Source organism: Coregonus clupeaformis, chromosome 35 (genome assembly GCF_020615455.1).
Source record: "Coregonus clupeaformis isolate EN_2021a chromosome 35, ASM2061545v1, whole genome shotgun sequence".
Taxonomy (NCBI): Eukaryota; Metazoa; Chordata; class Actinopteri; order Salmoniformes; family Salmonidae; genus Coregonus; species Coregonus clupeaformis.
The window spans coordinates 15,465,489-15,491,067 of record NC_059226.1 but is presented as its reverse complement, the minus strand read 5'-3'; the positions used below and the strand labels follow the sequence as shown (position 1 = coordinate 15,491,067).

The 25,579-nt window shown below is 41.3% G+C and overlaps 1 protein-coding gene across 4 annotated transcripts in view; it reads left to right on the top strand.

Annotated features, from left to right (window-relative positions):
- The first annotated feature begins 2,687 nt into the window (after positions 1–2,687).
- The window catches only part of LOC121550930 (oxysterol-binding protein-related protein 7-like), a 29,483-nt gene continuing 6,591 nt past the window's right edge, over positions 2,688–25,579 (top strand). The window contains exons 1-14 of one of the 4 annotated variants that reach the window (XM_045210648.1): positions 2,688–2,792; positions 15,698–15,915; positions 16,128–16,268; positions 16,576–16,629; positions 16,801–16,914; positions 17,341–17,523; positions 17,717–17,849; positions 17,987–18,108; positions 18,289–18,390; positions 19,558–19,720; positions 19,969–20,102; positions 21,205–21,306; positions 21,572–21,767; positions 23,965–24,015. In XM_045210648.1, the coding sequence (XP_045066583.1) occupies positions 15,778–15,915; positions 16,128–16,268; positions 16,576–16,629; positions 16,801–16,914; positions 17,341–17,523; positions 17,717–17,849; positions 17,987–18,108; positions 18,289–18,390; positions 19,558–19,720; positions 19,969–20,102; positions 21,205–21,306; positions 21,572–21,767; positions 23,965–24,015 (1,633 nt within the window). In that variant the 5' untranslated portion in view covers positions 2,688–2,792; positions 15,698–15,777. Of the gene's footprint in view, positions 2,793–15,697; positions 15,919–16,127; positions 16,269–16,575; positions 16,630–16,800; positions 16,915–17,340; positions 17,524–17,716; positions 17,850–17,986; positions 18,109–18,288; positions 18,391–19,557; positions 19,721–19,968; positions 20,103–21,204; positions 21,307–21,571; positions 21,768–23,964; positions 24,016–25,579 lie in introns of all 4 variants that reach the window. The other 3 variants (XM_045210647.1, XM_045210650.1, XM_045210649.1) reach the window with 3 other exon arrangements.

The following is a 25,579-nucleotide window of genomic DNA, read 5'->3' as shown; positions in this document are numbered from 1 at the left end:
TTCCACAGACATGTGACTAACAGAAATGGAATAATGTGTCCCTGAACAAAGGGGGGTCAAAATCAAAAGTAACAGTCAGTATCTGGTGTGGCCATCAGCTGCATTAAGTACTGCTGTGCATCTCCTCCTCATGGACTGCACCAGATTTGCCAGTTCTTGCTGTGAGATGTTACCCCACTCTTCCACCAAGGCACCTGCAAGTTCCCGGACATTTCTGGGGGTAATGGCCCTAGCCCTCACCCTCCGATCCAACAGGTCCCAGATGTGCTCAATGGGATTGAGATCCGGGCTCTTAACTGGCCATGGCAGAACACTGACATTCCTGTCTTGCAGGAAATCACGCACAGAACGAGCAGTATGGCTGGTGGCATTGTCATGCTGGAGGGTCATGTCAGGATGAGCCTGCAGGAAGGGTACCACATGTGGGAGGAGGAGGTCTTCCCTGTAACGCATACCGCTGAGATTGCCTGCAATGACAACAATCTCAGTCCGATGATGCTGTGACACACCGCCCCAGACCATGACGGACCCTCCACCTCCAAATCGATTCCACTCCAGAGTACAGGCCTCGGTGTAACGCTCATTCCTTCGACGATAAACGCGAATCCGACCATCACCCCTGGTGAGACAAAACCTTGACTCGTCAGTGAAGAGCACTTTTTGCCAGTCCTGTCTGGTCTAGCGACGGTGGGTTTGTGCCCATAGGTGACGTTGTTGCCGGTGATGTCTGGTGAGGACCTGCCTTACAACAGGTCTACAAGCCCTCAGTCCAGCCTCTCTCAGCCTATTGTGGACAGTCTGAGCACTGATGGAGGGATTGTGTGTTCCTGGTGAAACTTGGGCAGTTGTTGTTGCCATCCTGTACCTGTCCCGCAGGTGTGATGTTCGGATGTACCGATCCTGTGCAGGTGTTGTTACACGTGGTCTGCCACTGCGAGGACGAACAGCTGTCTGTCCTGTCTCCCTGTAGCGCTGTCTTAGGCGTCTCACAGTACGGACATTGCAATTTATTTCCCTGGCCACATCTGCAGTCCTCATGTCTCCTTGCAGCATGCCTAAGGCACGTTCACGCAGATGAACAGGGACCCTGGGCATCTTTCTTTTGGTGTTTTTCAGAGTCAGTAGAAAGGCCTCTTTATTGTCCTAAGTTTTCATAACTGTGACCTTAATTGCCTACCGTCTGTAAGCTGTTAGTGTCTTAACGACCGTTCCACAGGTGCATGTTCATTAATTGTTTATGGTTCATTGAACAAGCATTGGAAACAGTGTTTAAACCCTTTACCATGAAGATCTGTGAAGTTATTTGGATTTTTACGAATTATCTTTTTTTGCTGAGTTTATATACATACATTTTGTCCATGAATGTGTAAAGCCTGTGTGTATCAAACACGTGACCACATACTCAGCAGTACTACATGTTGTAGATTTTGCCAAAGAGCAGAGCGTGATCCTAAACATCGATACTCCTGTCAACGGCTGAGAGAGAGATGAGAGAGAGAATACCTCACATTCCTTCACATTGCTAGGGCAACTCTCATTGGCCCATTCTAGGCCCTGCGCTTGGTGGCAGTGACAGTGACATGGGCTTATGATTGAGGTGTCGGTCATACCGGTTTAGCAAGGCCCAGGCACCCTCTTAACAGTCATAGCCTCGGGAAGTAGTTTGTGGGTGTGGTTACTAGGTGAAGAGTCACTGCCTATCTTGTATGCAGATACATTTACATTTTAGTTCTTTAGCAGACGCTCTTATCCAGAGCGACTTACAGTTAGTGAGTGCATACATTTTCATACTGGCCCCCCGTGGGATACACACCCACAACCCTGGCGTTGCAAGCGCCATGCTCTACCAACTGAGCTACACGGGACATCATACAGATGTGATTGATGATAGGGTTGAAATGCTAATAACAAATAATAATAATAATAATAATAATAATAATAATAATAATAATAATAATAATAATAATAATAATAATAACACATTGGACTGTCTCCTCTATTTATTTATTTATTTATTTTTGTTTATAGGGAAAAGTTTGGTGGTTTATTTTCTCCATAAACAACACCAAACAAACGCTATCTTTTTACAAAAGAAAAAAATACTATTCTGTGTGTTACTTCATTTTGCTAACGTGGTTTATTAGGCCTACTCTTGTAAACAATTGTCATTTAAAACACATTACTAGTGAATATAACCTGCTGTACAATTCATAAAATTATTAGGCCAATAGCCTAATAGGCTAATTGTACTGGCTAATCGATGCAAAGCCAATCAAATAATGTTTCAAGTTTACAAATTAGTGCATTATGGCACAACATTGATGACCTATTCAGTTCCTGTCATCTTTCTCTGAAGCGTCAGGAGTTTGGAGTAGTGGGGGTGAACAACTAGTCCGCTTTGGCATCAGGGATTTTTTATTGATTTTTTAAACGAGGTCAGTGATCTTCATGTCGGAGCATTAGAAAAATGCCTGAATTTCCATCTTGAAATTCCCGAGTTGGATGACCGTTCAAAAGATTTTTCCCAGTCGGAGCTCGTTTTTTTTCTCGAATTCCCAGTTATCATGAACGCACTGAAGTCGGAGATTTCCGAGTTCTCAGTTGTTTTGAACGCTGCATATGGATCGGGCACACCTTTCTCAGCTGCGACACTCGGATTTTGACGATTGAGTGACGTGGTGCTACGATATGACAAATGGGAGGAAACAAATTGGAAGTTTGCTAGAGATTTGGCATGTGAAAAGTCACTCCTTTCACGCTGGCCACCGACTTGGATTATCCACGGTTTTCAGGTGAGTTGTTTGTTATTTTATTGACAATGGGGAATACATTAACATAATGCAAATAACTTCGATTGGTTGAAACGAATTAGTAGGATAATTGTTTGCTTTTTCTCGGCTACAGTAACGTTAGGTATGTTTGTTTTGAGTTTGATATTGCAGTAGGCTATGTTTGATCAATTACGGATCGAATTTCGAGTGTTTGTTTGTTTCCTTTGCTTTAAATTACTTAGGCCTATGTTTTAAAGTAAAACAATTAATATTTTGTTGGAGATTTGACACCTGGAACTTCAAATGTGCCGCCATATGAGATTGATCAAATTTAAGCGACTGCTACCTTTATCTTTCTCAACATTTGAGGCCAAACTTTTCCTATGGCACAAAAGTCACAACAGTACTGTAATTAGGGCTACTGTTCTGAGCACCAATTGGCCCCCGTGTCGTGACATTATTAGCCATCTGTGGCTTTGAAACGTTTGTGTGTTGACACGAGTGTGCACAAATCCAGGTGCCAAACTAGTTTTTCCATCAATGTGCGTAATACAGTGAGGATCTTGTGATCCAATGTTTGTTGTTCTTGCTATACATTGTTGCTTATTCTCGCGATACTCCTGAGATAGTGAAAATTAGGCTATGTTTATTTTCAAGACATCTCCATCACTGCTTTTCACTCACCTGTGTGTTTTCTGCTTACCATCTTTATAGAAATGTATGTATCCAGGGCCGTCTTAATGCAGGGGTTTAACGGGGCTTAAGCCCCTGGACCCAGGCCCATGGGAGGGGAGGGGAGGGGAGGGGAGGGGAGGGGGGGAAGAGATAGAAAAACGAGTGTAATCTAATAAATGAAAGGTGTGTGTGGGGGGGGTATATATATATATATATATAGATAGATAGATATCTAGATTTTTATTTTTTACTGCAATCACCAACCACAGGAGGATTCAGGAGCCCGCTCTTAATGAGTGTACATAAACAGCCTGCTGCTGCCGCACTGCTGCTCCTCAGATGAGAGGAGGTAGGGGCCCACGTGGGTAACTGGGGGGCCCTGCATTGATTGGGTAACTGATTAATACAAAATAAACTTCATAACTCTTTAGACCCCAATAAAATTCTAGAATGCTGCTGTAGATTACTGAGGATTTTCAAGATAAAGCTCATTTTCTCACATTTCAAAAGGACATAGCTCAAAAACAAAGAACAAATTACAACTACAAGTTAACTTAGTTTAAAAGAGCACAACCTCTTCTTTAATATGACACCACATTCATGTCAATAGGAATAACCCTCATTTTGTCTTCCATTGTGTAAAGACGCTCACTATCAAAAAACTAACACTAGTATTTAACATTTTCACGGGTATGTTCCAAATATCTCTAACGGTCGCCCCAGCCCATTTCACTGTTGCGGACAATTTATGTTTGAGGCTTTACTGAGCCGGACAAACTTCTCTCTGAGGAGAGCCCAAGTACTTTCCCAGTGTTTCCGCAGATCAAGTATGCAGACATTTGTGCAGTCTTGCGCAATCTTTTCCCCCTGGCACATTTCCTGTCTTGCGCTCGCATTGCCTTTGTTGTTTTCCTTACAAATAAAAACTTTGGACGTGTGTACGTTCCTATTACAGTAAGTGCCTTATTTTCTGTATATCGTGTTGTTTCCTACTGTAGCTTAATGTATTTGCAGTTTTATTCACACGTTTTCAAGTACTGGTGACAATTCATGCATTCCGATTATTGCATAGATTGATGTGTGTAAAATACATTTTTGAAGGTTGTACTGATTATGATGAGCTAAGCTGTGTGGTGCCATGTTTGTTGACATTATACAATGCATTCTGGGTATCACGTAAACGTCCGTCAGACCAAAGATGTTATAACAAAATGAGGTGACTGAATGGTTCACTCATCTTTCAAGTAAATTTACCGGTAATGAATGAAGGGAAGTGAATGATCGTAGACAACATACCCCCTTCATCATGCATACTGCAAACAGACCAAACTCATCTTGTCTCCTCTTATCTTTGGTTGAAGCGGGGGGGAAAAAATAAAACATGGTGGCGCGCACAAACTACACACCTTCGGATTACTTTCAATTTGTAGAAAGTGTTTTACTCTATTTAGATCAATGGTGAGTTCCCCCGTGATGTGATGAATTGTAAATAGTAATTGCTATTAGCTCATTCATATGAGTGGTTTCTGTCAATCTTTACTCAGTTAGCGCTAGGACTAATGTAACCTATGTTGTCGCTACTTCTGTGAATGTCTGAACAGTGCATCCAAAAATAAACTGGTCACATTCAGGACATAACTTTGTAAGGACGGTGTTTGTGCAGAATGTTTCTGTGAAAAAGTGTGGCCAGCTCAAACGCTGACTGTTGCGTCAATTGAAGCTGGACGTTCTAAATAAGCGTTCTAATCACACCGGTTTGAGTGTACACTTCAGGGACCACTGTAGAATGATCACACTTTTGTTGGTACGTGTCAAAAGGGTTCAATTGTAGTAAATGTTACTAAATTACTCTCAAAATATACCAAGTATAATATATTATACTTCTAAATATTTAAAAAACATGAATAAATAAAAGGATCCAAAATGTTACGAGGACAATTTTCAGAAAGTATTTCAAAACCCACACAAAGTAGGCTATTTGATCGACAACGATTCTTACTTCTGTAAAAATGCAAACAACTATTCAGAGACCATTTCAAAATTTAGATAACCCCTCTCAATAACATTTAGTACAGACTAAGCCTGACATAAAATGTAGAAATAGTAGGCTACTTTGACAACAATTCAGTGAATTGCCACGGGGGGCCAGTATGAAAAATTTATGCACTCACTAATTGTAAGTCGCTCTGGATAAGAGCGTCTGCTAAATGACTAAAATGTCAAAAAAGTGTGGGATGTGGTGGCGGACAGGTTGGTGTTAAACACCAGATTTAAAAAGAGTCTGTTACCACTTCTAAAAACAACTCCAAAACCCCTGCCACTGTCACTTTAGGCCCTGGCTGTGTGGTACAAGGGTGAATGGTGGGACTTGGCGCAGACGCACTCCATGGAAACGTAGGCTCCCCTCTCAGGTGTGCTCTCCCTCTTCCTCTCCATGTTCCTTTTTCCTCTCCCTCCACTCTCCTCTCCTCCTTGCGCCACATCTCTATGCCTCATATCATCTCTAACTATTCCTCCCTGCCTTCTGTTGCTGACCCTTGACCCTCCACATCACTTCCTTCACTTTCACTGACCTAGAGGAACAGACGGAGAGGGAGGAGTGGAGCAACAAAGAGGATCAAACTGTAGTCAGGAACATCTCACGCTCTCCCACTCTCTTTCATTCCTCTTGTTCTCAACCATACATACTCTCTAACTAATAATCCCCTATTTGGGGTTTCCATAATAGACTGAAATAGACTACATTTTCTTCATATTATGCTTCTTTAGACCTGTCTAAAATAAATAATAGATTTATTGTGAAGGTGTAGGCTATATTACATGGATTTATTACACTTTTTAAATGTAGATGTTCCAAAGGTCTGCATCAGTGGTTTGGAGGCTATGTGTGGAAGCCAGGAGATGCTAAATGTGTTTGTTAATTAACGGTCAATTACCGTGAGACCGACAGTTATTTGCTTGACAATCAATGGCTGAAGAAATGTCGTGACCGCCACAGACCTACATAACACAAACGTTGTATCCCTCATTTACTCAAGCGTTTCCTTTATTTTCTCGGTTGCCTACAGTCGGGAAGGCCGCAATTTGGATTATGGCCATAGACATATAATCCATAGAAGGGTTTTGGACCTCCAAGAGGTCACCTCTTACCATTGGCAATTTGAGTGTTAAACTCATGGGTACATACGCTAGCAATGGCTGCCAGTCCTGACATGAATGGAAACTGCCATCTATGGATTATATTTCTATGGTTGGTTGCGGCTGTCTGTCTTTTGCAAATAAAAAAATAAAATTGCGGGAAAAACGTACAGTTTCAAAAGCAAATGCCTACCGCTGAAAAGAGAAGACTAATCTGTCTGTAGAACCAATATATTTTTTTCCCCCCTCAACTCCCAATGTTTGGCGAACAGCAGCGCTGTTTTTCAAAGTAGCTAATCTTGAGATAGGCTAATGCCAAGAGTAGCGCATCGGCCGTCACCGTGAGTAGTAGCCTATGGCTTCATCTTCATCATTAGGTGAGTCAGTGTGCCACTGGAAACTGTATTCAGTAGCCTATAAAAAAAAAATATATATATATGGATAGAAAGGTGTGTGTGTGTGTGTGTGTGTGTGTAGATATATCTGTCCTCCTGATATTGTACAATCTGTGTCGCTTCATTGGCCTGAGCTATTGTTTTATTTTTATTCAAGACCAGATTGATCTGTCAGTTGCCACTCATTTCGGTCATTTGTGTGGTATTAAAATAGATTAAGCTAATGTATTCTGTCATGTAAATGACAGAATTGCATTTAAATGCATATTAAAAGGCCTCCCAAAAATGTTGACCCTTCTAACAAATGTTCCCCATGTGTGGAAATCCTAAAAACGCCTCTGGTCAACTGTAACCTCTGCCACATTGCAAATGTCATAATGGATTTATTATAAAGGGTATTTTTCTTCAACAGTCAATTTACCACGCATAGATTGGCTTCTTTGTGCACGGATCTGTTTACAGAAAATGATGCTGTGCACGGATTTGTTTACAGAAAATGGTGGTGTGCCGGGATGGGGGCTATAAAAAAAGTATTAATCCCCGGGGCCTATGATTTCTTAATCCAGCCCTGTATCTATCCTGTTACTCTCTCTGCACTGAAACAACTGATTTAGAACTTGAACTTCCATTGCCCATGTCCTAGTCTTAGTAACACTCTATGGTAACATTTGAATTGCACTCATATTTACTTTTAGAAATATGAACATGTTGGCTATTAACACATTTCTGGCTCTTTAGTGCATATTTAGTTCATTTTGTTTAGGAAGGTTGTCAGTCACTCTGTTATTGCCCTAGTAGGTGATAAAGGTGACAGTCCACACTTCCATCAGAATATATGATATGAGTGATGCTGAATGTCTGTGGTTTACACAATGGTTTACAGATGGCCAGCCAGGGTAAGCATTTAGGAGTGTTGCATCCCAGCCTTACTGAAGCTTAAACGCTTGGTTGCGCCAAACCCGAGTTGTAGACAAGGGAGTGAATATGGTATTCATGTGGGCCCATCAAATGTGATTTGTCCAATGCTACAATTATGTCCCACAGCCATAGATATAAAGTTTTGCAGTATGTCAGCTATGTTGTAATTCTCTTGGAACAGGCTTAGAACTTGCAATCCCAACATGGCTTACATTGGAAATCCGCCAAAAATGCATCCCTCCTTAAAGAACCATGGATTTCTAAACCTTGAACTCAGTTGGCAGCTAGATCTATGGCTCTAGAGTTAGTTGCGTTGTCTAGAAGATGGAAAATCCCAGGTGTCCCGGTAGCAGCAGCAGTGTCACTGAGGCCGTAAGGGGCCCTGCCTGGGCTCCCATGTGTTGGTGCAGCATGCAGCTCAGGCACATTCCTGTCGGAGCACAGAAACCTGTCCGATCACCCTACGCCTCCGGCACCTGATGCAGTCTTTCTCTCTCTCTCTCGTGACTTTCTTGAACTCTTCTGGAAGTTTCTCCTTGGTGTTCTCATAATCTCCTTCAGAGATCATTCTGATGTTAGGCCTTCCTCTTCCAACCAAGACTCAGATGTTATGATTGCTACTCTGGCCTGCATCAGGGGTAAGCAACAGCAGTTTTCAATATAAGGGAAGGTGTTCCTAATGTTTGGTATATTCAGTGTAGAGTACAAAGAGCTGTTCAGAACATTTGATCCAGATCCAAATTAATCAAACCTCCAGAACAAGATCATGTTTTGTTGGTGTCGGGTATGTGTCAATGGCTGAAAATTCTCTCATTCAAACCACAAGATATGCAGATATCAAGAGCCCATTATCATTGCTAACAGGAAGCTCTAGTTTTTCCCCAAGTGTTATGACCACATTTTCAGTCCGACTATTTTTAAAGGCCTGAGAAACATTGTTGACATCTTACTCAAAAGGAGTAACTTTGTCTCCTTATTTTCTGGTTGAACAACATATTCCACATCGTTATTGTATGCGTCAGTCACTGTAACATTCTTCATACTCCAGCCTAGTTATGACTTAACATTAAGCTGACCTGTATCATGATGACAAGCCACAAGTCATTTGGTCTGAGAGATTCCGGAATGCCATTGTTTGATGGGTGTATTTTAGTATATTGAAAAATTATTTCAAAGCCACCCAAGAGGGCTTGAGTGCAGTTTCAGTTGACTCACTGTAAACTGTGCTTAATTTGTCATGCCAAATTTGGTCTCTCAATTCAAAGCAGAATTATTGTAAATAATCAGCAACTCATTATACTCCTTGTAGAATGAGAAAATATAGTCTGAAAGTTACCTGGACAGTTGTTTGTGTGCACCACCAATTGATGGAGCGACTGATGGAGCTGCTGAATCTAATCTGATGGATATTAGAGTTTTTCTGGGGGGTTTTGTACTCCGATGCCCCCTCAGTCAATTTCGTCAACAATAACTTCCATGAAAAATACTCAACCTATTTTTCCTGACAAAAACTAATGACGATAACAAGAAGAGATGCCCTGGAAAAAAACTATTACAAATTACTTTTATTTTTAGTTGACATGTAACAAAATGAGAATTCCATGTGAAACTAATGTACATTACATTTGACATTAAGTGTCTTTTCATCTGTTTTGTCCAATCATAAGCATGCATGGTTTAGCAGACTATTTCATGCAATCCTCTTATTACCTATTTGCCTATAATGTATTTCTGTTGTGTGGGCTGCTTGATCAAAGCTGGCTCTCCCACACATACCTCCCGGGAGGTTACTTTATTCCTCTCTCTTTTGAACTGATGCGCAGCCAGGACACTAATTGTAACCTACTTCAATTAGAAACAACAATCATTTATTTGATCATCTTTCCTTTCCTATAGGCCATTTTTGCTCTTATCACATCAGAAGCTCTATTTTGCCATGTGTTATTCATCTGTTTTGCTGCAAATGCACGTTGTGCTTTCTTTTTCCCGATTGGAAAAACTAATGCTATTTTGCTGAATTTATGTTTGTGACTAAAATGACTGACTAAAACTATACTAAAATGTGGTTGTCACTCAAAATAACAACAATATGAAGTTGACACATGGTTGCTGTGGCAATCCTGTATGTATGGAATTGGGGTGTGTAATCTACTTTCCATCTTGGCTCCACCCACTCACCCACCTTTCTTTTGATATGCAACATAGCCCTGCTTGGTAATCAGATAATAGTCCCTTTAGCATCCAACACGAGTATCCAAGAGAACAGTGACGCATCAATGTTGATATATATTCATATAATTTACGTGTTTAATTGATTTAAATATGTAAACAAGAAAATAAAGACCTTTTACTATTAGAAATGTAGACAGAGGAGAAAAGCCGACCCCTGATATAATTTGGGATGCTTTTAAGGCTTACATTAGGGGAATGATGATGTCATACTTGGCAAAAGTTCAATCTGAGTTAGTGATTTATTTTTAATTTTATATCTTAAAAAAAGCACATAAAAAAAAATCTTTACAAGGTAAAGAACAAAATACAATTTCAGAACTTAAGCAGGGTGATCTTTTACTTTTGAAGAGAGCCAACAACTACAGGTTAAACTCAAATAAAGCATACTATTTAATGGCAAATAAACCTGGTAAACGCCTTGCAGCACTCACAAAACGAATACACGCCAAACCAGTTATCATTTTATAAACTTTAATTAAAAACCACAACTCTATAAATAACCATTTTAAAAGCTACAATGAAAATCTATTGGAAAGTTGGACTGATCCTACAGCCTTCTTGGACTCTAACCCTGAAGGAACTATCAGCAGATAAAGGAAAGTAGCGCCCCTATTTTTTACTCAAATGTCAAGACGTCACTCGACTCAACGCTTCCGAGTTCCATGTATCAAACAGTTATTTTAGTTATATTAAAACCAGAAAAATCTGGAGAGTCCCCTACAGATTACAGACCCGTACATTTTAATAAATGGTGACGACATAATAACAGAACTCATAAGCAACAGCATGGCAGAAGTCTTACCAGACTTGAAACATTTGTATTTATTATGGATCCCCATTATCTACTGCCAAGGCAGCAGCTACTCTTCCTTGGGTCCAGCAAAATTAAGGCAATTACATACAATTAAAAAACATTACATTACTTTTTACAACACATTAAGTGTGTGCCCTCAGGCCACTACTCTACTAACGCAAATCTACAACACAAAATCTGTGTGTTTGTAGTGCAGGGTTTCCCAAACTCGGTCCTCAGGACCCCAAGGGGTGCATGTTTTTTGCCCTAGCACTACACAGCTGTTTTTCATTTCTTCATAATCAACTAATCATCAAGCTTTGATCATTTGAATCCGCTGTGTAGTGTTGGGGGAAAAAACCAAAACGTGCACCCCTTGGGGTCACGAGGACCAGGTTTGGGAAATGCTGGTAAAGTGCATATGTTATCGTGTGCGTGTCTGTGCCTGTTTGTCTCCACAGTCCCCGCTGTTCCCTAAGGTGTATTTTGATCTGTTTTTTAAAATCTGATTTTACTGCTTGCATGAGTTACTTGATGTGGAATAGAGTTCCATGTAGTCATGTGCACCTCCCATAGTCTGTTCTGGACTTTGGGACTGTGAAGAGACCTCTGTTGGCATGTCTTGTGGGGTATACAAAGTTAAATCTAGAATCGGCTTCCTATTTCACAACAAAGCCTCCTTCACTCATGCTGCCAAACATGCCCTCGTAAAACTGACTATCCTACCGATCCTTGACTTCAGCGATGTCATTTACAAAATAGCCTCCAACACTCTACTCAGCAAATTGGATGTAGTCTCACAGTGCCATCCGTTTTGTAACCAAAGCCCCATATACTACCCACCACTGTGACCTGTACGCTCTTGTTGGCTGGTCCTCACTACATATTCGTCGCCAAACCCCAGGTCATCTATAAATCACTGCTAGGCAAATCCCCGCCTTATCTTAGCTCATTGGTCACCATAGCAACACTCACCCGTAGTATGCGCTCCAGCAGGTATATCTCACTGGTCATCCCCAAAGCCAACACCTCCTTTGGCCGCCATTCCTTCCAGTTCTCTGCTGCCAATGACTGGAACGAACTGCAAAAATCTCTGAAGCTGGAGACTCTTATCTCACTCATTAACTTTAAGCATCAGTTGTCAGAGCACCTTACCGATCACTGTACCTGTACACAGCCCATCTGAAATTAGCCCACCCAACTACCTCATCCCCATATTGTTATTTATTTTGCTCATTTACACCCCAGTATCTCTATTTGCACATCATCTCTTGCACATCTATCATTCCAGTGTTAATACTAAATTGTAATTATTATGCACTATGGCCTATTTATTGCCTTACCTCCATAACTTGCTACATTTGCACACACTGTATATATATTTTCTGTTGTATTTTTGACTATGTTTTGTTTACCCCATATGTAACTCTGTGTTGTTTTTATCGCACTGCTTTGCTTTATCTTGGCCAGGTCGCAGTTGTAAATGAGAACTTGTTCTCAACTGGCTTACCTGGTTAAATAAAGGTGAAATAAATAAAAAACAAATGTCAATACTTCTCACATGCAGCTTTGAGCCAGGAGAGATTGACATGCATATTATTAATTTTAGATCTCTGTGTACATTTAAGGGCCAGTCGTGCTGCCCTGTTCTGGGCCAATAGTAATTTTCCTAAGTCCCTCTTTGTGGTACCTGACCACACGACTAGACAGTAGTCCAGGTGTGACAAAACTAGGGGCTGTAGGACCTGCCTTGTTGATAACGTTGTTAAGAAGGCAGAGCAGTGCTTTATTATTAACAGACCTCTCCCCATCTTAGCTACTGTTGCATCAATATGTTTTGACCATGACAGTTTACAATCCAGGGTTTCTCCAAGCAGTTTAGTCTCCTCAACTTGATCAATTTCCACATTATTTATTACAAGATGTAGTTGAGGTTTAGTGAACGATTTGTCCCAAATACTATTGCTTTTAGTTTTTGAAATATTTAGGACTAACATATTTATTGCCACCCATTCTAAAACTGACTGCATCTCTAAGTGTTGCAGTGATTTAACTTGCTGTGGGAGCTGACGTGTATAGTATTGAGTCATCAGCATACATAGACGCACAGGCTTTACTCAGAGCTACTCAGAGCCAGTCATAGGTCATTAGTAAAGATTTTAAAAATTAAAGGGCCTATACAGCTGCCCTGGGGAATGCCTGACCTCCTGGATTATGTCAGAGAGGCTTCCATTGTGTTCTTTAATGGTAATGTCAAACGCTGTAATAGTCTAACAAAACAGCTCCCACAATCTTTATCAATTTCTCTCAGCCAATTATCAGTCATTTGTATAAGTGCCATACATGTTGAATGCCCTTCCCTATAAGCATGCTGAAAATCTGTGAATCTGGTCAAACACCCATTTTTTTCAAAAGTTTACTAAGGGTTGTTAACAGGCTGATTGGTCGGCTGTTTGATTTAATTACTTTTTCTTCCCTCCAGGCCTGAGGGCACACACTTTCCTGTTGGCTTAGATTGCAGAGAAGGCAAATAGAAGTGGCAATATCGTCTGCTATCATCCTCAGTAATTTTCCATCCAAGTTGTCAGACTCAGGTGGCTTGTCATTGTTGATAGACAACAATAATTCTCTCACCTCTTCCACACTCACTTTACAAAAAAAATGACAATACTTGTTTCATAATTTCGTCAGTTATGCATGGATGTGTAGGTTCAGAATTAGTTGTTGGCATGTCATGCCGAAGCTTGCTAACATATTAATCAAACAGGGTTTATTAAAAATAGACACAAACAAATACAAGAACATGTTTCAGTATAATACACCCCCAAAAAAGTAGACTTATCAATAATGGCTGTTGATGCCAAAGGCTTTCGACCATCTTGAGTGGCCTTTTCTGTTCAAAACTTTGAAAGCGTTAAACTTTCCAGCTTAAATAATACATTTCATAAAAATATTATATAAATATCCTAAAGCAAAAATATACACTAATATATTATCTGAAGAAATTGCTTTAGAAAGGGGCATGAGACATGGATGTCCTCTCTTCCACCTTCCTGTTTGCACTGGCAATTGAACTGCTTTCAGAAAGAATTAGACAGGACCCAAACGTAACAGCTATTGGTAAACATAAATATAAACAAAACTTATTTGCTGATTTCTCCTGATATACCTAGCTAATATTGATAATTCAATGCCCCCCTTGTTAAAAAATATTTTCGGAATACTCTAAAATCTCAGGATATAAAATGAACGTGGAAAAAATTGAACTAATGGCAATAGGAAAAATTATAACTCATGATCTACACCCATCCTTTAAGTGGACCACAAAATATTAAATACTTAGGATGCTTAAGTGACAACAAATATATAAAGATAACTTTATCCCATTTACTCAACAACATGAAAGCAGGTCTAATTAAATGGAACAATCTCCCCATAAATCTTACAGGTAGAATAAACCTCTTTTAGAATGGCATGACTCCCAAAGTTTTTTAAATATTTATTTTTGGTAATACCAATTACCCAACCGAAGACATTCTTTAAAAAAAAGTATACTCTGCCGTAAGACTTAAACAGCGAGTGCAGCAGTGTAAAAACAAAGAGGGGGGGTGTCAATGCAAATAGTCCGGGTGGCCGTTTTATTAATTGTTCAGCAGTCTTATGGCTTGGGGGTAGATGGTGTTAAGGAACCTTTTGGAACTAGACTTTGCGCTCCGGTACCGCTTCCCGTGTGGTAGCAGAGAGAACAGTCTGACTTGGGTGACTGGAGTCTTTGACCATTTTTTGGGCCTTCCTCTGACACCGCCTGGTATATAGGTCCTGGATGGCAGGAAGCTTGGCCCCAGTGATGTACTGGGCCGTACGCACTACCCTCTGTGGCGCCTTACGGTCGGATGCCGAGCAGTTGACATACCAGTCGGTGATGCAACCAGTCAGGATGCTCTCGATGGTACAGCTGTAGTACTTTTTGAGGGTCTGGGGACCCATGCCAAATCTTTTCAGTCTCCTAAGGGGGAAAAGGTGTTGTTGTGCCCTCTTCATGGCTGTCTTGGTGTGTTTGGACCATGATAGTTTGGTGATGTGGACACCAAGGAATTTGAAACTCTCTACCCGCTCCACTACAGCCCCGTCGATGTGAATGGGGGCGCGTTCGGCCCTCCTTTTCCTGTAGTCACTGTTGTGTTGGATGCTATCAAGGGACTGAAGACATTATTCCATGGAATAGGTTAACTCTGGAATACTAGTAGATAGATCCAATCATTATGTAAGTTGGTCTTTTTTTAAGTAAAAAGTTGTATCCGTTTGCTACTTTTCATAATCCCACATGCTGCTGGTTCGGTCTCTAATGTAAGCTTTTTTTTACAGGGAAATATAGTTTTGACCTTAATTAAAAACATGAGCGTGTTTTTGAAAATTGCTAGTAGTATTTGTGAATAATTTTGGATGTTGCGTTGTCATATTCTTTGGTCAGTATTCCTGGACCTTGTCTACTACCAGTTTTTCTACCGTGGTCTTTTATAAGGCCAAGCCAACCATAAAGTTGTGAGGGGGTTGGGGTGGATGATGTGAATGTTCTTCTCGTGCAGGGGCAGCAGTGTGTTCCTGACACTTGAATGTCAAGAATTGAAGGCTTCCTCCTTAAGTCTATATTTATCTGATTGCTCAGGGTTGAAAATGGGACAGTTAAAGCTTATGAAGCTGCCAAATGTTAAACCAGTAAAATGGCACCATGTTTTTTGATGTCTCCTCACATTACTGTTCCTTTGTCTCCACAGAGCTGTGTTTCCTCCAATGAGAGAGAACCTTTCCGAAAAGCAGACTTACTTTTAGCGACGTTGTTCATCCAATCGTAATTATGGACCCTCGGGTGTGCCCACCCTCACTCAACAGCAGCCAATCAGTGATGAGCAATCTGGACAAGTCTCCCGCTGGAGGATTCAAGGCCGGCCACTCACGGAACGGCAGCGCTGGGTCATCACGCAACTCCCGCCAGGTAGTTTCTGAGTCGTTCCTTTTTTATTAAAATGATCTTAAAGTGTGAGTTGGTGTGCCTGTCTTTTGTATCTGATGGGTCACCTCTCTACACCATAGTGTAACAAAAGATGTATATAAACATCACGAATATGTCTATGGATGGATGCATGAAACCCACATTGTGAGTATGAAGTTCTTTATTGCCTGAAACCCCCCCCGCCACTCCCACAGAACTCCAGGAACTGGGAGGTGTTGGAAGACCACATGGACATGGGTTCAGGGATCGGGTCAGGGCTGGACATGAGCATCCCTGGTATCTGTGAGGGTTTCTTGATGAAGAGGAGGAAATACCCTATGAAGGGCTGGCACAAGGTAATGTGAAGGCTGTACTTGGCAAGCCAATTGAAGCGCAGTTGGCAAGCCAATTGAAGCGCAGTTGGCAAACCAATTAGTTCTGTTTCACCATCACTTTTGACTTCCTGTGGTGTATTCACTAGTAACCAAACGGAAGTAATTGGCCGAAACTCGGCTGTAAGGGACTAATCAAGGGTTTCCCAAACTAATCTGAACCCCTCAAAAAATAAACTTGTTTTTGTTGTTTTACGTTGCACAATGTTTTGCTACTGGTGTGCACTTATGAATACACCCCTGTCTAATGTGGTTCTGTCTCTTCTTTCAGAGGTACTTCTTGTTGGAAAAAGGGATCCTCAAGTACTCCAAGACACAGCAGGATGTATGTATTCACAATACACTTCCAAAAACACAAATCCAAGTAACGAGTGCAATCTTTCTGAAATCGGTCAGCGCCATATTGTAAAAGTAACAGGCTACGGAATGCTTGTTTATATACATATTTGACAATAAAGTGAGGGGGTTTCATCCATTGTAATGTTCTACTCGTCAGATCCAAAGAGGAAAGCTCCATGGATCCCTGGATGTTAGCCTAGCTGTCATGTCCATCAACAAGAAGTCCAAGCGCATCGATCTGGACGGTGGAGACTATTTATACCATCTCAAGGTACACTGAGTGTACAAAACATTAAGAACACCTGCTCTTTCCATGACATAGACTGACCAGGTGAATCCAGGTGACAGTTATGATCCCTTATTGATGTCAATTGTTAAATCCACTTCAATCAGTGTAGGTGAAGGGGAGGAGACAGGTTAAAGAAGGATTTTTAAGCCTTGAGACAACTGAGACATGGATTGTGTATGTGCGCCATTCAGAGGGTGACTAGCAAGACAAAAGATTTAAGTGCCTTTGAACGGGGTATGATAGTAGGTGCCAGGCGCTGTAACGCTGCTGGGTTTTTCATGCTCAACGGTTTCCTTTTCACATCTGTTTCTTATCCATCTATATCAGTTTCACTGCCATTAAATCCATAAGAAGTAGCATATTTTATTTGTGTAAAAATGATTGATGTAAAATTCACTCTCCTGTTAGGCCAAGAGCAATGACTTGTTCTACATATGGCTGACCAAGCTGTGTGCCCATCGTGTCTTCAAGAAGAACGAGGCCCTGAGCGTCCACCACGGAGTCCTCCACGCCCTCACTATGGGCGACAGCACGTTGTTGCCAGCCATGGCCAGTCTAGCCCAGAGAAACCAAGCCGCAATGCCAGGCATGGTGAGTGAACAGAGAAACCGGGGCATGACTCAATGTGGTCTGCTACTTGCAGTGCTACAACCAAATACATTCTGGTCACCAAAATAGATTGCTATATTCTGAATAGAACGAGGACTTTATACAAATGGGCTTGGACTGACAGTTGACTACTCTTCTTTCTCTTTCCCTCTGTCCCCAAATCATGTTGTTCCAGTACCCTCACTACGCCAGCTCTGCCTCTGTCTACCAGGCTGAGATGGACGTTCCGCCCACAGCAGCCCCAGGGGTCAATGGCAAGGTGGCTGCATGGCTGCAGCAGACCCACCAGTCTGATACTTGCTCCCAAGGTAAGGTACTGCCATGGTGAAGCTAGGGAATCAAGGCTATCAATTTTCAGCTCGGCGTTAAATGAATATCCAATTACTTTCAGAGCCAAGCTTCCTATTCTTCTTAATAACCTTCTCTGACCCTTGACCCCCCACAGAGCTAGCTCGTTCTCAGGTGGACTTGACTGAGTTGGCCCAGCTCATTCAGAGGCTCAATTGGCTGGAGACTGGCCAGCAACCCATCTCCAACAGTGATCTAGAGCGACGAATCAACATGCAGGTAAGGTCACCACCCTAACCACTACTCCACAACCGCACATGCTGTATATGGTCAGTTCTCTATGGAAAAAAAAAAATAATGTCACACCTGTGATTCTGAGGTGAGCGAGACATTGGAAAATTAATTTAGTGGTTGCCTGTTCTTTATTCTGAACATGTATCTATTCTACCTGTCTTTCAGAATCTGACACTTAATATCCCCAAGGTCAAGAAGGAGAGGAAGACTACGAACAAGATATTTGGTCACTCTCGCACCCTGTCCGGTGTCGACGCCCGCGGCATGGTAAGTTCTCATGTCCTATACGGTTGGTATCATAAGTCTTTTTTTTCTTCCCATTTTGTTGTGTGAAAAAGTGGGATTGAAATGGATTTAATTAGATTTTTTTTGTCATTGATGTACACAAAAAATAAAATCAAACAATTTACAAATTAACTAAAATGTAAAGACTAAAATATAGTTGTTCCATAAGTATTCGCCCGTTTTGTTTAGGCAAGCCTAAATTAATTCAGGAGTAAAACGTAGCTTAACAAATCACATAAATTACATGGGGTTGAGATGATTTTTGAATGACTACCCCTTCCTCTGTCCCCAATACATGCAACATATGTAAGGTCCCTCAGTCAAGTACTGACTTTCAAGCACAGATTCAACTACAAAACCAGGGAGCTTTTTCGAAAGCCTCATAAAGAATGGCCGTGATTGGTAAATGGGTAACAATAACAAATCAGACATTGAATATAATTTATCTTTAAGCATGATCCAGTTAATAATTCAGCTGTGGATGATGCGTTATACCACCTAGACACATCAAAGATGCAGTCGTCCTTCTCTCACTGAATAAATAATAACCTGATGGTTGCACTATAGTATATTTATAGCTGACGAGATGCGTTTTTCTAAAGACGAGAATAAAACGTTAACTCAACAATAGAGATTGCGGAGATTCTACAAAGGAAGTAATGCTAGTAACCTACAATATATAAACTCATTTCCCTGCCGCGTCATGAAACATTGCGTGCACAGTTAGGCGTCAAAGGGGCTTGTTTAGATTGAAGTGAAGGACAACTTCCAACTTCAGATGCAAGTTAACAAACATGTAATTAGTTGGTTATCGTCTACAACATGGCAGATGTCGTCGGAGGACTGATTATCTAGCGAGCTAGCAACAGGCATGGTCAAATATCACAAATAGAGCTAGATAAAGCCAGGAGAATAATGTACTTGTTGAGCATAATTATAACCATCAGTCTTGTGTTCATGGTCATCACTCACTCACTCACTCACTATTACGTTTGTCAAGGTCCCGACATCAATGTAAAGCTATTCTTCTACAGGGCTTTTTGATGCTAGCGTGTGCGTGCACTCAAACGTGACCAAAAAAAATGGCTCTACACATCCTTTCCCCTCTTCCTCCTCCCCCCTACTTTCCTCCCCCCTCTCCTCCCTCAGTTTACCTCCAGCCACCTGAGCACCTCATCCAACCACCTGAGTGTGGGAGTCCCTTCGGTGCCGTCCATCCCAGACTATGTGTACTCTCAGCTCTCCAACCCTCTCATAACCTCCCCTGAAGCCAAGAAGATTCAGCAGGACATCTGTGCTGTGTCCCAAAGGGGTAAGCGAGGGGTGTTACAGGGTTTGGGGGCTCATTCGATGGGGTGTAAGGTTAAAAAAGTCCCACATAGGAATGTCATGTGTAGATCTGGCATAATGAGGCTGATTCTGCAACATAAATTACCTATGTAGACCACTGCAATTCAGTAATAATTTACTTACTTTAGTTACTTTGGGATTTATGTTGGTATGGATGAATGAAACATGAAATCAAATGAAAATGACATTTGTCTGCTGTAATCTTCTCAGTTCATGCGTCTCTCAAGTCCATCCACGAGGTGCTTGCGCTGGAACGTGAGCGGATCCGACAGGCTTGGACCGGTCCAGACCTACGATTATCCACCTCCAATCAACTGGCCACCCTGTGCAGCACACTGTCTGAGGTAAGAGGCCTGCCCTGGACACACACACACTGAAACATACATCCTACTATAAACTGAGAACATAACCGATTGTACATTTTTTACATTTTAGTCATTTAGCAGACACTCTTATCCAGAGTGACTTACAGTTAGTGAGTGCATGCATTTTCATACTGGCCCCCCGTGGGAAACGAACCCACAACCCTGGCGTTGCAAGCGACATGCTCTACCAACTGAGCTACAGGGGAATATAGTTAGCAGTAGCTAGCTATCGTTTACAGGAAGGGAGTTGTCTTACATTTTTACATTTTTGTCATTTAGCAGATGCACTTATCCAGAGCGACTTACAGTTAGTGAGTGCATACATTTTTCATACTGTTAATGACTCCAAAGGAGAGAGCTACATTTCTTTGAGTTTTTATTTTGGAAGTAACAAGAAGAACAGGTAGAGACCTAGCGAACAATAGACAAGGCTGATTTTACATTTTTAGTCAACACTGTGGTCTCTGTTTTAAAACACACACAGCAGAGGTTTCTATGGGCCACACCTCTTTTCACTCTCGCTCTCTCCTTCCAAAATATATTCCTGTCTCAGCCTGCTGTTGTTCAAGTGTGTGAAACCAGCCAGAACTGGTTTGGGCTGTTTGGGGTTGGGACATCTAGGAACTAGGTCTGAACTGCTCCTCCCGGTTTCCCTGTTTTGAGCCTGCCTGGATGCAACAACAAAAGCCTTTTCAAACTTGTTCAAACAGAGGGAAATTGTTAGATTTCTCTTGGTGAAACAACTAAAACCTCCCACAAACGAATCTATTTGATCAGAGTTACTAGATGTTCTTGAACTAAACAAATGACTATGAAACGGAACTAGGCTTGAACGCTGCATCAATTGTCTTGTGCTGGATGGATCTGACAAAGCTGACCGAGTTCTGAGGAAATCCGAGAGGGAAAACTTCCACCAAATGTTCATACTGTACATTTTGTCCAACTTACTTGCATGTGGGCCAAGGTTGATACATGATGTGACAATGGGAGGTTTCAGAAATGGGAAATAACTTCAATATTGTGCTTGCTTTTCATACAATTCTCTACAGTATACTAATAAGTCACACTTTTGTGTATCCAGCTGGAGGTGCAGTCTTGCCAGACCAAAGTTCATTCCCTGTCCCTTTCCTCTGGTTCCACGGGGGGTTCCAAGCAGTCCTACAGCACTGTGCGTCAGAACCAGGTGTGTCTCAGCTGCCAACCCCCACTCAACAAGAGGCAGGCTGCTACTTGTTTCTGAATGTCTGTGCGTGTCTGCCTGTTTCTGTGTTTGTGCCTGTATGCATGGGATTCTATATGAAATGAGCACAGTTTTCATCCTTAACTCTCTTTTGTAAGACATTACTGTCATTACTTTTATCCATTTTAAAGCATTGTTCATTATGTATGCTTCCTGTTAACTATAATCTTCCTCCTTCGGTCTCTCTTCCTCTTCCCCCTCTCCTCAGAATGCTGAGAAGACGCCCTCTACAGGTCACTCTGTGCAGCGCACCCCCTCGCTGGCCGACTCCATGGCCGAGTACTATGACGCCAGAGATGTCATCGTCTGTGAGAACTCCTCAGAAAACGGAGAAGAGGAGTCTGATGAGTCCGGGCTGAGTGACATCACCACCACCAGTAACTCTGAGCCAGACGAGGTCCATGGTGAGCGGCCATTCTTTGGATATTACTGTTCAACTGTGGTCATAGAAGTAGAATGACTAGAACGGACGCACTAAAGATGTCTTCTATAATATTGTGTTTGAGCAGTCCTAATATACCTTGAGAATGCAGTTTGGTCTATGTGGTCAATTTGAGTTTTTGTCTTAAAATAAATAACAATATGCATTTGATTTGTTTTAAATTCAGCAGTATCTAGTAAAGCTGGGACGATAAACCGAAAATTATCGATTCCGAACCGACCATTTATCAAGGACGTTTTACTGATATCGACTATAACGATAAGTAGCCTTTACTGGAGGAATGTGTAGTTTGAAATGAATTGATGGCCACATCATTCAAAGTAGTAGTTTTAAGGGTAATATAAAAAAGTAACTGGTCCCTATTAATATTGTTAACTTGTCGTTCAATTTATCGTTATCGTGATTATTCAGTAATTATATCGTAATATGGATTTTTGTCCATATCGCCCAGCTCTATCTAGGTAGTTATACTTATAAACTCGGCTGACACCAACGTTGGGTGTATATACAGTGGGGGAAAAAAGTATTTAGTCAGCCACCAATTGTGCAAGTTCTCCCACTTAAAAAGATGAGAGAGGCCTGTAATTTTCATCATAGGTACACGTCAACTATGACAGACAAAATGAGGGAAAAAAATCCAGAAAATCACATTGTAGGATTTTTAATGAATTTATTTGCAAATGATGGTGGAAAATAAGTATTTGGTCAATAACAAAAGTTTCTCAATACTTTGTTATATACCCTTTGTTGGCAATGACACAGGTCAAATGTTTTCTGTAAGTCTTCACAAGGTTTTCACACACTGTTGCTGGTATTTTGGCCCATTCCTCCATGCAGATCTCCTCTAGAGCAGTGATGTTTTGGGGCTGTCGCTGGGCAACACGGACTTTCAACTCCCTCCAAAGATTTTCTATGGGGTTGAGATCTGGAGACTGGCTAGGCCACTCCAGGACCTTGAAATGCTTCTTACGAAGCCACTCCTTCGTTGCCCGGGCGGTGTGTTCGGGATCATTGTCATGCTGAAAGACCCAGCCACGTTTCATCTTCAATGCCCTTGCTGATGGAAGGAGGTTTTCACTCAAAATCTCACGATACATGGCCCCATTCATTCTTTCCTTTACACGGATCAGTCGTCCTGGTCCCTTTGCAGAAAAACAGCCCCAAAGCATGATGTTTCCACCCCCATGCTTCACAGTAGGTATGGTGTTCTTTGGATGCAACTCAGCATTCTTTGTCCTCCAAACACGACGAGTTGAGTTTTTACCAAAAAGTTATATTTTGGTTTCATCTGACCATATAACATTCTCCCAATCCTCTTCTGGATCATCCAAATGCACTCTAGCAAACTTCAGACGGGCCTGGACATGTACTGGCTTAAGCAGGGGGACACGTCTGGCACTGCAGGATTTGAGTCCCTGGTGGTGGTGTGTTACTGATGGTATACTTTGTTACTTTGGTCCCAGCTCTCTGCAGGTCATTCACTAGGTCCCCCTGTGTGGTTCTGGGATTTTTGCTCACCGTTCTTGTGATCATTTTGACCCCACGGGGTGAGATCTTGCGTGGAGACCCAGATCGAGGGAGATTATCAGTTGTCTTGTATGTCTTCCATTTCCTAATAATTGCTCCCACAGTTGATTTCTTCAAACCCAGCTGCTTACCTATTGCAGATTCAGTCTTCCCAGCCTGGTGCAGGACTACACTTTTTGTTTCTGGTGTCCTTTGACAGCTCTTTGGTCTTGGCCATAGTGGAGTTTGGAGTGTGACTATTTGAGGTTGTGGACAGATGTATTTTATACTGATAACAAGTTCAAACAGGTGCCATTTAATACAGGTAACGAGTGGAGGACAGAGGAGCCTCTTAAAGAAGAAGTTACAGGTCTGTGAGAGCCAGAAATCTTGCTTGTTTGTAGGTGACCAAATACTTATTTTCCACCATAATTTGCAAATAAATTCATTAAAAATCCTACAATGTGATTTTTGGGAATTTTTTTTCTTCTCAATTTCTCTGTCATAGTTGACGTGTACCTATGATGAAAATTACAGGCCTCTCATCTTTTTAAGTGGGAGAACTTGCAAAATTGGTGTCTGACTAAATACTTTTTCCCCCACTGTATGTAATCTGTGTACAAATGTCATTTTATTACGTTTTGTGAATATAGCTTCCACTTTGCCTGCAGAGGCAGTATCACCGGACCAACCGCAAACAAAAGGTATTTTGGGACAGGTCAAACTGAAGTATCTGTGGAGTGGTGGTGAATTGCGGCCATATTGGAAGTCCCATATGGATCGTTTAATTAATTGATGCGCATAATTTATTTAAAAACGGTATATTTTTCAATGCTGTACATGCAACCATACTGATTGGACCCAGAAAACATCCCAATAGTCTACTCATTCTATTACTATGATTTTTATAATTACTCTCATTCTTGTTCCTCTTTGTCCTGCTGAGGTGTCTCTTGGGTTTTGTGGGACTGGTGCCACTTTAACAAATGTATTATTGTCTAATTTGTATAGATATTTTATTCTTTAAACTTCATACCCTCCACCTCAATCTAACATTAAACTATAATTTGGATGATTGAGAAATCGAGAGACTAATGTCATGTCTTTACTTAATTTAGCCTCCCCTTTCACCATCCTTTCCTTGACAGCTTTGGGCCTTCAGACATTTTAAAGGGACGCTTTGGCAATTTTTACATTTACATTTTAGTCATTTAGCAGACGCTCTTATCCAGAGCGACTTACAGTTAGTGAGTGCATACATTTTTCATACTGGCCCCCCCGTGGGAAACGAAACCATGCATAGAAAAACCACAACAGGCAACAAATGCATGTACCAAAAATTGCTGAGGATTATATGTCAAAAGATTTGTTTCCATTGTGTTCCTTTAATGGTAGCCAAGTGGCTGCAGGGCAAAACAAGAGACATTGGCACTCTGTGGTATACATTCAATCATACAAAATGTCTATTTTTTACCTTTTATCTACTTAAGATAAACTCGGATACCATTTTTATGTCTCGGAGTCCAGTATGAAGTTAACTGCCAAAGTAAAGGAAACTTAATAGGGCGCTGGGGCACCACGAGCCGGCGCTTCAGTGCACCTTGGCATAGATTCTACAAGTGTCTGGAACCCTATTGGACGGATGCGACACCATTCTTCCACGATAAATTCCATAATTTGGTGTTTTGTTGATTGTGGTATAAAACGCTGTCTCAGGTGCCGCTACAGAATCTACCATAAGTGTTCAATTCAACCTGGTCTCAGAGCATTTCGTATTATTCTGTATGTAAAACCAAGACACTCCATTTAGTATGATATGTTACGTTTCGTATGGTATGTATTCATTTGTGGAATCCATCACCCATTTCGTATGGTATGTTACGAATTTACAAAATGTATGAAGTTACGATTTCTATTTAGGTGGCTAACGTTATCTGTCTAATGTTAGCTTGCTGACTAATGTTAGCTAGGGGTTAGGGTTAAAGTTAAGTTTAGGAGTTAGGTGAAAGGGTTAGGAGAAGGGTTAGCTAACATACTAAGTAGTTGCAAAGTAGCTAAAAAGTAGCAAGTAGTTAAAGTCGCTAAAATGCTAAAGTTGTCTGTGATGAGATTTGAACTCGCAACCTTTTGAGTTGCTACACATTTGCATTATACGCCCACCCATCCAACCCCAACCACCACCCTACTTTTGTTTTTGCCTTAAGTAACCATCGGTCTTAGGTATGGTTACATAACATAACATACCAATTTCAGTGTCCCGGATGGTAG